Source organism: Trachurus trachurus (genome assembly GCF_905171665.1).
Source record: "Trachurus trachurus genome assembly, chromosome: 21".
Classification (NCBI taxonomy): domain Eukaryota; kingdom Metazoa; phylum Chordata; class Actinopteri; order Carangiformes; family Carangidae; genus Trachurus; species Trachurus trachurus.
In genome coordinates this window covers 27978361-27990862 of record NC_139899.1, presented here as the reverse complement: position 1 = coordinate 27990862, position 12502 = coordinate 27978361, and the positions used below count along the sequence as shown (strand labels likewise).

The 12502-nt window shown below is 43.5% G+C and overlaps 1 protein-coding gene across 1 annotated transcript in view; it reads left to right on the top strand.

Moving 5' to 3' along the window:
- Positions 1–12188, top strand: part of lrch1 (leucine-rich repeats and calponin homology (CH) domain containing 1) — a gene marked incomplete at both ends in the record, with an annotated part of 68133 nt that extends 55945 nt beyond the window's left edge. The window contains 4 exons of the mRNA XM_083997075.1: positions 7487–7596; positions 8461–8598; positions 9000–9077; positions 11877–12188. Of these exons, the coding sequence (XP_083853201.1) occupies positions 7487–7596; positions 8461–8598; positions 9000–9077; positions 11877–12188 (638 nt within the window). The remainder of the gene's footprint in view (positions 1–7486; positions 7597–8460; positions 8599–8999; positions 9078–11876) is intronic.
- Positions 12189–12502: the final 314 nt, after the last annotated feature.

The following is a 12502-nucleotide window of genomic DNA, read 5'->3' as shown; positions in this document are numbered from 1 at the left end:
TTAATGTTATCATAAGAAAATATAAATATCTCACTTTCATCTACCTACAAATTGTATAAATCCACACACACGTTCACAGAACGAGGTGGTGACGGTTTACCACGCCCATTTAGGAGACAGGAAGTGTATATAACTATCATTGGAGCAGCCGCTCATGGAGTATCTTGGTAAATAGAGTAGCCTATCTTTGGGGAAACTTGTGGTGCGTCACGTCGGCTCTGACTGTGACTCTCTGGCGCCCCCCGTTGGTAACCGTGGTAACGACACGGTAAACAACCCCTTAGATCACTCCCAAAAACTTTCTTCTCGTTTCTCTCCTCGACTGCCACTGTGTGTTTTCTGCCTCAGACCACATGTGAGGGTGTTTTAGATTATTGCTGCCTGTGTGTGTGTGTGTGTCTGTGTGTGTCTGTGTGTGTGTGGTAGAGGCATGATCAAAGAGGAGCTTCACCGCCGCCGCACTCAGCTTTTATCCCCAGCTGTTCATGTGTGTGTGTGGCGGCAGCAGACGAGCAAATGCACGTGGTGGAAGTTAAACTCCCTCTGTGTGTGTGTGTGTGTGTGTGTGTGTGTGTGTGTGTGTGTGTGTGTGTGTGTGTGTGTGTGTGTGTGTGTGTGTGTGTGTGTGTGTGTGTGTGTGTGTGTGTGTGTGTGTGTGTGTGTGTGTGTGTGTGTGTGTGTGTGTGTGTGTGTGTGTGTGTCGAGCTGTGTTTCACTCACTTGGTCCATAAAAGGCTCTGATATGTTGCAGGAAGTGAGCAGTGGCTCTGAGCCGTTTAACTGTTCACACACTCTCAGTAACGACGTCCTCGTGTGAACAAACCTCTGACAATCCAACAGAGACTCTCTCACCTCGTTCAGTGTGTTGGGACATTTTAAATCTCTGCTTCATCTGCATTTTACTGTCTTTACTGATACTGAATGCAGTTTAAGTTAAAGGGATAGTTCAACATTTTTGACAAATTGGCCCATTGCCATAAGTCATAGCAGTAGGTTTGTTACCTTTAATTGTCGGTGCAAGCTGTTTTTAGAACGGCGGAGCAGAGCGGCGAGCTGCTCAGAGCTACGCTACGGAGGCTAATGGGATTTCTTGGATTTCTCTGGTGGACAAGTTGTGACCTGCACATTCACCACGCTATGAGATAATAATAATAATAATAAATTTTATTTGTAAAGCACTTTTCATAAAGTAATCTCAAAGTGCTAATAACAGAACGTTACCAGACAGAGTTGTTTTAGAGTTAAATTCATGCAAAACCGCTGATGCGCGTTGCCTTCAGGGACAGTTTTTCAGCAAGCAGTCTCTGTATTTACCTCTAAAACAACTCTGTCTGGTAACGTTCTGTTATTATCTCATAGCGTGGTGAATGTGCAGGTCACAACTTGTCCACGAAAGCGTTTTGGAGTTGTTGGATTGTGTATTTTATGAGTTTGATGAGGGAAACCAAGAAATCCCATGAGCCTCCGTAGCGTAGCTCTGAGCAGCTCGCGGCTCTGCTCCGCCGTTCTCAAAATAGCTTGCACCGACAATTAAAGGTAACAAACCCACTGCTATGACTATAGGGGATTATGGCAATGGGCCAATTTGCCAAAATGTTGAACTATCCCTTTAATGCTTTAAAGCTCCAAACAGTATAACGGTAGATGTGTGTTTTTAAGATTATATTACACACGTCACCACGGTAACAAGCTTTCAGTTTCTCTACAGAAGCGTTGTTGCTGTTGTGTTTCTACATGAGTGGGTCATGTGTACTGTGTGTGTGTGTGTGTGTGTGGTGAGATAAGATAATGGTGTATAATGGGCTCAGGCCTCAGGGAGAGTGACATCACCAGGAACTGACACACTCACATCATCACCACTCCTGACCTCATTAACAACCAATCATCACCCTGTGTGTGTGTGTTGGTGTGTGGGTGTGTGGGTGTGTGAGAGTCATCTGTTTTTGTGTGTGTGTTTTTTAATCTTGTGCTTATTTGCATTTCTGTGTGCATACCTGTTTAGGTGGTGTGTGAGAGTGTGTCTGCCTCTGCATGTTGGTACATATTTTATGTATTATGTGTGTGTGTGTGTGTGTGTGTGTGTGTGTGTGTGTGTGTGTGTGTGTGTGTGTGTGTGTCTTCCTCACTGTGAGTGCGGGTTGTCTCGTCGTCACTGCTTCTGTTTGAGGTTTAAAGACCTGGTTTAAAGGTCAAACAGGTTCCAGATGTGAACACAAACTCAACTCTGAGGTTCAGTTTAGGTTCATTAAATGAACATTTAATAGAGTTTAATAGCTGATAAAAGCGGATAAAACAAGATAAGATAAAAAAATATATATATAAAGAAATAAATGATGAACAGAAACAGAATCGAGGCAGATTATATGAGATTAGATCTATGAATCTGAATGTGAGAGATTAGATGTGAGAGATTATCAACATGTGATGTTACAAACCTGGACCAGAGAGCACTGACTTCTTATTATATGAATTTATGTTAATTTCAACAGTGACGGTCGCTTGGAAACAAGATGCAGCTTCTGTCTCAGTATTAAAATGGATTAAATGTTTACTGTCAGTGACATGTTTTATGTTTAAACTACAGATTAAATACTAAACAGCTGGTGAAACACGTGTGAAACATAATTTTATTTTCATGTCTCGACTAAAACATTTAGCAGGAAATGGTTATTGCCAATTGTCTCTGTAGAGCAGCTACACAGGAAGAAAACAGGCCTTCAAAAATAAAGAATAGGTGTCTATGACGAAGAAGCAGTTATTAAAATTTGAAAAAATATTCAGATCTAGAAAAATGTTGTTTGTCTGTGCTTTTATTTTGTATATATATTCTCATTCATACTTAAAAAAAGAAACATAAAATCCACTCACTCTTCATCATCATTAGAGCTGATGTGACCTCAGGGAATTGAACCTGTGCCCTCTTTGCTCCGTCTGCACGTTCACACTCAAACTCATCAACACTTGGCAGTGTGAGAAAAAGTCTCGCACACACACACGCAGGTCGTTTTCAGCTGGATCAGCTCTGTGATCAGAGATGTTATCTGTCTGCTCTCCCAAAGAGAGAGAGAGGTGTTGCCGTAGAATCAGGTGGTAACCATGGTGACGAGGAGACGGTTTACACGGAGGAGGCTTAGATAGATAACAACGAGCTCATCCATCTGTGTTGTTACTGAATAGCAGCAGGATTAGGATACCGTGTGTGTGTGTGTGTGTGTGTGTGTGTGTGTGTGTGTGTGTGTGTGTGTGTGTGTGTGTGTGTGTGTGTGTGTGTGTGTGTGTGTGTGTGTGTGTGTGTGTGTGTGTGTGTGTGTGTGTGTGTGTGTGTGTGTGTGTCTGCTGCCGGTAAACAGCAGCAGCTCAAACACAGACACCGTTTGTAGAGAAGATTAATAAAGTTTATTATTTTGTAGCCTTCAAACTTTATCGATGGTAGTGCTACAGCTGTGGCCTAGATTGACATATCTGATCTTCTGGATGACATCTGGTCACATCTGGACAAGGTGTTCTTGATTTGTCCTCACATGGTCGACATCTTTTGGTTTTGACTGAAATACCTGCTGTTGGTTATGTCAACATGCTAATGTTAGCATTTAGCTTAAGGTGCAGCTTCATGAAGCCACCAGGAAGCTGTAGTCCAGTTTCTGTTACAAAGACGATAAAGAAACAAGACGCCCCACAACGAGTCAGTTTCCTGTATCTGTGTCCCGTGGGTTTCTCCATGACTCCGCCCCCTTTAGGACACAAGCAGACCATGGCTCCGCCCCCTTTTAGGAGATCAGCAGACCATGACTCCGCCCCCTTTAGGAGACCAGCAGGCCAGAACTCCGCCCCTTTTAGGAGACAGCAGACCATGACTCCGCCCCCTTTAGGAGACCAGCAGACAATGACTCCGCCCCCTTTAGGAGACCAGCAGGCCATAACTCCGCCCCTTTTAGGAGACCAGCAGACAGTGACTCCGCCCCCTTTAGGAGACCAGCAGACAATGACTCAGCCCCCTTTAGGAGACCATCAGACCATGACTCCACCCCCTTTAGCAGACCAGCAGGCCGTGACTCCGCCCCCTTTTGGAGACCAGCAGGCCATAACTCCGCCCCTTTTAGGAGACCAGCAGACAGTGACTCCGCCCCCTTTAGGAGACCACCAGCAGCAGCAGGTCTTGAGTCTATTGAGTCCAATGGGAGAAGTGAACATGAGCTCAGATTCTGGTCGATTTTTTTGCTTCATAGTCACTGAAGTAAATATTGGACTCATTTTTCACAGGTCACATCTCTTCTGAACATTTTGAGACTAAAATGGACAAATTTCAGACAAATCAGGAGAAGATAAACTTTTTTCCAGACTTTTCCAGTCTCTCTCTCAACTAATGTTCGCAGACTCCCGTACCCACTAATATTATTATATATATATATTTAATATTATCATGAGAACATATACATTTCTCACTTTCCTACTGACAGCTTTTATAAATCCACACACGTTCACAACATGAGGTGGGGGGGGACGAGTGACCACGCCCACTTTAGCAGACAGGAAGTGTAGCTATAACATTTCATATCATTGGTGCAGCTTTGTAATGAGCCATCTTGTCATAGTAGAGGATCCTTGGCTTGATTGGTGATAATAAACACAACAAAACCCATGAGCCCATGTTGGTAAAATGTGACACAGAGGAGCTCAGGGAGATGTGGTTTGTTGTATTTTTCCAACACCACCATCTTCATCATCTTGTGCTGCCCCCTAGTGTTGAGATGAAAACAAACAGTGATCTTGATCCTGACCTGTGCAGAGACCAGACCTGGATCTGTTGGTCTGGTTCTGTTTGTCAGACGAGTCCTGGTCCAGGTCTCACTCTGAACATCAACAAAACCTTTTAATAAGTCGTCAGAGGAGGAGACGCAGAGACGAGATGCTGCGGGCTCAAAGAGTCCAGATGGCAGAGACACAAAGACATTTAGAGAGGAGGAGGAGGAGGAGGAGGAGGAGGAGGAGGAGGAAGGAAGGGATGAAGAGTGGGGGAGGGGAGGGAGCAGCGGCTTGTTAAAATGATTTGACCCAGAAGATAAAACAGTGAAGATAAAAACTATTTTCCCGTCGTCACCTCCCCCTCCTTCCTCCTCCTCCTCCTCCTCCTCCTCCTCCTCCTCCTCCTCCTCCTCCTCCTCCTCCTCCTCCTCCTCCTCCTCCTCCTCCTCCTCACTCAGGATTAACAGAGTGAAACAAACAAACTCGTCTCTGAGTCTTTAACCGTTTGTTCTCTGGTTTTACTGACTGAGACTCGTGACCTTTGACCTCAACCTCAGGTGTTCAAATACCTGCAGGAGGAAACTAAAGGACAATTTTCACCCAAATCATAAACACACCTGTAAGCTAGATTTTATTCTTGAAGGTTTACAGTTCATTATCGGCAGTTTAAGGTATATTTTAAACTTTATTAACACCACCCAAAATTATAAAAGACAGTAATAATACATTGTTGTTTTGTATCTTATTCACCAAAATCATCCAAATATTCCAATAAAGACTATATTTTTGCAAATGAAATCTAACATTATTAGAATATAAATTTATTCTAATCAACAAAACATTTAAGTTTTTCTTTATTTTTTCTGTAGTTTAGTAAAACACAGTTTCAAGTGTTTGAGAACCAAAACACTGATGCTCTTTAGAGGCTGTAGCTCCACCTTGTGGTCACTCAGTGGAACTACAGACATGAGCTGTGTTAAAAACAAGGGTTAGATCTACTGTAAAATAGGTGTGTGTGTGTGCATACGTGCGTGTGTATGTGTGTGACTTTTACAGTTAACATGAAGCTGATAGCAGCGGCAGCAGCTGTTTAACTTTGGGAACATTAAATATCCATCTGCCAACACCTTTACACTTCACTAGTTTCACACATTAACATTAATCTGCTTTGTTTAATCTGTGTGAAAACAACAGTTGAGTGAAATAATCAGACACTGAACCTCCTGTGAAATGTGTTTTATTTCCTTCAGATTAAACAACTAAACAGGAAAATGGTGTTAATGTGAACGTCGGAGTAAATGCTCCTCATGATGCTGCGGTTGAATGTCTCTCTGCCACTGTTCTAACTCTAATGTTTCTACATTTACTTCTGCATCATCACCGCCGACTGCTTCTCTGTGACATCTATAATAATCAATTTAATATTATTATCTAGTGCAGGATGTGGTTAGTTAAAGTCTTGAAGACGGAGACGCTCGACTTCACTCCATGTTTATTTGATCTTTTTTCTTCTGCTGTGATCACATAGATGGATGTACAGTCAGCTGTGTGTGTGTGTGTGTGTGTGTGTGTGTGTGTGTGTGTGTGTGTGTGTGTGTGTGTGTGTGTGTGTGTGTGTGTGTGTGTGTGTGTGTGTGTGTGTGTTATAACGCAGCGGTGAACTCGTCTTCACATGACCGCTCCTGTGACAAAGCGCCGAGCTCTGACTGCATGAGTGCACGTGAATGTCGAGCTTACATAAGCTTCCTACATCTTTCATGGCAGAGGAGGCTTTTTATTCTGTGTCACTGGAGAAACGGGACGTTCGTTAGTGTCTCCACGACGTCCACGCTCATGTTGACGTTATCTGCATCCAGCTGCTGCACACACACACACACACACACACACACACATACAGTACACATGCACACACATGGATAGTGTACTGTATGTTGAGTGTTCACACCAATAGAAATCGTTGAAACGTTATTAACAGTCCCAGTTTTCTCAGGTTTTCTTTCATCTTAAAAACTCTTCAGAGCTTCGGTTGTTTATTTGTTACCTTTCAAAATAAAACCCCTCTTCTTTTATCTCATCATTGATCACTGATCATGACCTGATTTGGTTTTTAAATTGGAAAAATTCATTTGAAAAGTGGACGTTTATTGAATTAATACATCAAATTATTTCTATGTACAGTAAATTGCTTTTTTTTTCTCTTATGAATTTCTTTTTTTCTTTGAAAACCATTTTCGTAAGCCTTTCTTGTCTTCCACCTCTCCTGCACAATGTTTAATTAAAACTAAACCAAACAATGTTATGAAGGGGTCAATGGTTGAGATGCCTTTTCACAGGATTGTTGTCCTAAAACCTTGTTGTCCTAAAAATGCCCCTCCTCTTTGACCATATTTGGATTCACGAGGAGTTGGAGGCGGAGTCAAGCTCTGCCAAGATGGCGACGGCGGAGCTCGACTCTCCACTCTCACATCTGTCTTTATTTACCTTTATATCTAGTTTATGTTCAAAGTTAGCACAATCAGTGTCCATAGAAACAGTAGCAAAAGGGGGCGGGACTTAAAGGAAAAGGTCAAATAACATTTTGGTGATGTTCACCTGTGTAGCTGTGATTTGATTGGCTGATTTCCTGATGATATTATGAATCTGATCTGACATTATCAATCGTCCCAGATCAATTTTGTTTTTCACTGTGTTTGACTCTTCATCCTGACCTCTCCTCCTCCTCCTCCTCCTCTTGTTGTTGCAGTTTTCCTGCGCAGCCACAAGAGTCTGGAGTCTGTGGATCCTCAGTTCACCATGAGGAGGAAGATGGAGCAGCTCAGAGAGGAGCTGGAGCTGATGGAGCAGCTCCGAGATGTGAGACACACACTGATTATTATATTATTATTGATTATTACTGATCGGTAGATTCGCAGCAGCTGTAAAACATTGAGACTGTGTTTCAGTTCTGTACCGCAGACTCTGGTTTTAATCAGCTGATCCAGAGTCTGTGTTGTGTTCGTATGTGAATGTGCAGTCGCTGCTCCTGCAGACGGGTTAGAGTCCAGATGGAGACAAGATGATGTTGTGCACTTTTATTTTTTGGCTTGTGTGCAGGGAACTGAACTGAACTTGATTTTACTGGTTTGCTGTTGAAGCTGAACTGAATTTATTTATTTATTTTTACCTGAACTTTGAAAAACCTGAAGTGAAATTCTGAGCTGGTTTGTCACAGATACAGATATAGAGACAATAACTTTAAGTGATTAGAAGAAAATGAAAGAAAATCACAGAAACTGTTCAATCTAAATCATCAACCCAAAGACTTTTCTGTCTTTCTCTTGGTTTTTGTGAGTTTTGTGAGTCCGGTCTGTTGTGATTAAAACCTGGTCTGGACTCAGGTCTCAGTCCAGCGTCGTGACCTTCAGCTTCAGCTGCTTTAAAGCTCCTGAGAGACGCTGCTGCTAAAAATAGAAACAATCAGTAAACAACAATACTGGATCATTTCCAAAAAAAAAAAAAAAAGTTTTTGTCCTCGTCTAAACTCACAACGAACCACAGCCCACACACACGCAGATTATATCAGTGGGATGTTGAAGAACCTGGAAGTTCTGGTTCCACCTCGATTATAAATACTGTGAGTGAGGACAATGGAGGACAGCTCAGTCTCCGTCTCCATCTCTGTCTCATCAGTGTTTCCTGTCCATCATTTAACCCTTCACTCACCTGTCTGCTCCTCAGAGCATCGAGAGCCGACTGAAGGTCGTCCTCCCCGAAGACCTCGGCTCGTCTCTGATGGACGGCGTCGTCCTCTGTCACCTGGCCAATCACATTCGCCCGCGCTCCGTCGGCAGCATCCACGTCCCCTCACCTGCAGTGGTACGTCCCATCTGTCCCATCAGTTTCCTTTTTATTCATCCTCTCAGCTTCTCTCTTTTTATTTTTCTCCTATTTTTATTTTCTTTCTTTAGTTTCTTCCTCCTCTGTCTCTCTGGGAGAATATTTCTCCTTTCATTTCATCCCCCTCTCCCTTTTCTGAACACTTCACCTCATTCATTTTTTCTTGCACTTCCTTACTTCCAACTGTTCCTCCATCTTTTCCTCCTGTCCTTATTTCTTCTTCCTCCTTTATCTTTGTCCAATCGTCATTTTTCCTATTTATGTTTTTTTCCGTCACCATTGCTCTTCCAGCAGACCTGGTGAAAACAGCTTTATAAATAGCAGATTGTAATTGAATGAGACGTTGACCGTTGTGTTTAAATGCCACTTTGTGCCTCCAGCCCAAACTCAGCATGGCCAAGTGTCGGAGGAACGTGGAGAACTTCCTGGACGCCTGCAGGAAGATCGGCGTCCCTGAGGTAAGACGTGACCCTGGATCTACAGTACTGAACCTCCTCCGACCACAGCGAGGTCGTCTCTCTGAACTGGGGGTGGTTTAGATGTTGTTCCATTATCTCCCATAATCTTCTACAAAGATTTTAAACACAGCAAAAGATTCAGCGTCTGCATTACACATTAAAAATATACAGTCAGAATAACTTATTTATTGTAGTTTGACTGTTGTAGAGTGACTTCAGCACCCTGGTGTCCCAAAATTCATCAAAATGACTCAGTCAAATATAAACAAATATAAACACAATACACATATTTTCTATTATCAGTGTAATTTGCACTTTCCAATGATATAAACATTGTTTATAAATGTCTAAAAATCTCCTTCGAAGTCACATAGAAACAATTCTCCTCACAGCTGCAGAATTTTTTAACCCTTCTTCAGTAATGTGTCTTATTTTTTATTAAGTCTCAGGTGACAAAACAGATCTCAGGTCATTGTTGAGTCCACAGCGACATAGAAAGGATCCGCCAGAATAAAACACAGATTATAAAGTAACAAATGGATTAAGGAAACAACAAACACTCCCAGTTCATGAGAGGAACCTCCTGACCTCCAGATGTTAACTCTCTGTAGTCAGCAGCATGTTCTCAGTCGACTGATTAGTGATCAGATAAACACAGGAAGTAGAAGGAGCTGTGAAGGTGTCCTGCAAAATAAAATTCTGACTTTATTATAGTTACTTACTTTATTAAATCAATGCAACACATGCAGATTGAATTATCTGATGAGTCATGTTGCTGATTGAGTTCAAAACTGAAACTAAAGATTTTTGCAGGACACTGATGATGATGAAGATGATGATACTAAACTGTGAACCAGATCTGGGAGAAAAGCCGTTGCTCCCGTCTTTCTGTTATGAATCTGGGCAGCTCTTCATTATTATAAATGTAATTTAGGCTACTAATTAAAACTGGAGGAGCTCTCGGCCTTCTCCCAGCTCTGGTCGGATTTTTACCCTCCTGCTTCTTTTTTTTGTTTTTGTTGTTCCCATCGCTTTTAAACTCAGTCGTTAATGTCGACATTTAATGCTGATTCATCACCGCTGTCATCGCTGCCTGTGGCTTCGAGCTTCCTCCATCATCAGGACGGCAGCTTCAGTCTGACACACACTGGGTTTACTGTGTGTGTGTGTGTGTGTGTGTGTGTGTGTGTGTGTGTGTGTGTGTGTGTGTGTGTGTGTGTGTGTGTGTGTGTTGGTCTCTACCTCTTTTAAAAAAAAATACTTGTAGCATCATTCAGACCAGGCGTGTGTTAAAAAGGAGGAACGTGGTTTCTGTTTCTGTCTGTTGTTCATGAGCTGTGACTGGTGCATTCTGGGAAATGTGGTTTCTAAAGAGACAAAGTAGTCCTAAAGTGATAGTTTGACATTTTTTGTGAACAAGACTTCAGATCAGCGTGACTCTTCTTCTGTCTGTGACTGTGGAGCTGGTTAGCTTAGCTTAGCTTAGCATAAAGACTGTAAACAAAGGGAAACTGCTAGCCTGTGTGGTGCTGCTGGTGGATAAAGATGAATCGTTCACATCTTTGACGTTTTTTATAACTTACTTGGTTCTGGTTTTGAGCTGTTTTTACCTGTTTGACCTTTGACCTCCATCTCTGCTGCTGCTGCTGCTGCTGCTGCTGCTGCTTGCTGACTGTTTCCAGCCTCTGTTGCTAACTGGCCGTTCACTGTTACTGTTACCTGCAGCCTGAAAGCTTCACTGACTGCTTCGGCTAAAGAGCTAACATGCTAACGTGCTAACAGCTTCTGTGCTAACATGCTAACGTGCTGCGGCTGCACTGGCTCTTTCCCATCAGCCACCTCACCTCCTCACGGCGGTCCGCTTCCTGAGAGAGAGAGACTCCAACTCTCTCTCTCTCAGCAAGCGCCGGCCCTGCCCGTTGCCATGGTAACCCCTGCCTGCCTGCCTCCCTCCCTCCACCTCACCTCCACCAGCTCACGCTCTTATCTGTGACCTTTGACCTCTGTGTCCATTGGTTATAACCTCCTGCCTTTTCTTTCTCTTTTTTACTTTTCCGGCTGGATCGCACCACGTCTTCCTCCTCCTCCTCCTCCTCCTCCTCCTCCTCCTCCTCCTCTTCCCTTCTTCTCCTTCATGTGTTTTGTTTTTCATCACCATCATCATCCTCTTCTTTTCTTCTCATTCACCCTTTTCCTCATCTTTTTTTTGGTTCTTCATCTTTTGTGGAGAATATTTCACTCTTCCCTTCTCTTTTTCCTTCATCCTCCTCTCTTTCCTCTCTCCTTCCTGTTTTCTCCTCCTCCTCCTCCTTCCTTCCTTCCCTTCTTTCCTTCTCACCTCTGTCTTTTTTTTTATCCTTCACCTCTAATCTTTTCTACCTCTCTTCTTCCTCCTGGTTTCTGGTTCTTCCTCTTCTATATTTCTATCATCCCTTCTCCTCTGCCTTTCATCCTCCTCTCCCTTTTTTTGGAAACTTCACCTCCTCTCTCTTGCACTTATTTTCCTTTGACTGCCCTCCCTCCTCCCATCTTCATACTTCATTATTATTTTTCTATATAATTTTCTCTCTCCCCTTTGCTTCTACTTTCTTCCTTCCCTCATTTCATTCCTACCATTTCTCTTTTTTTTTTACATTTATCCCTCCTTCCTTCCTTCCTTCCTTCCTTCCTTCCTTCCTTCCTTCCTTCCTTCCTTCCTTCCTTCCTTCCTTCCTTCCTTCCTTCCTTCCTTCCTTCCATCATGTATTCCTCCTTCCCTTCCTTCATTTATCCCTCCTTCCTTCCTAACTGGGGCGCCAGTCTTCCCTCTGTTCGCCCTACGACATCACCCAGTGCCGCCTGCAGCCACTTCGCGCCACTCTTCGGGCGCTGGTTGCCTTGGATACGACCTCTCCGGACAGGAAGCGGGAAGAGCCGGTCTCGACTCCGAACCCCGCCGCCTCCTCCTCCTCCTCCTCCTCCGGGGGGTCAGAGACTCGCTCGTTGGTTTCTGTCACCACCCAAACCCCGGCCCCCGCCTGGCAAATCTGGGACATTGTGGGCTCCAGCCTGGTTCACATCCTCTGCCTCGTTCTGCTCTTTGTGGCCTATAGCTGGAGCGAGATGACGTAACCGTGACAACAGCCTCCCGTCGGCCCTCCTCCTCCGCCCTCATTCTGCTCCTCCGGGCTGCTTCTCCTTATTTTCTGCTGCATTCATGTCACATGGGGGAAGAAAAACAGAAAAATCACGCTCAAAATCCACAGTCGTCGTTCTGAGTGAAAATTCATCTGAAGTTCAGTGACATAAAACAGATAAAGAGTTTTTATACAAGGTCGAAAGAAAAAAGAACAAGTATGTGAATAAACATATAAATTAACAGATTTAAACGCCACTTGTCGCCATCTTGGCAGCGCCTGACTCCGCCCACTAAGCGCCCAGCTAAT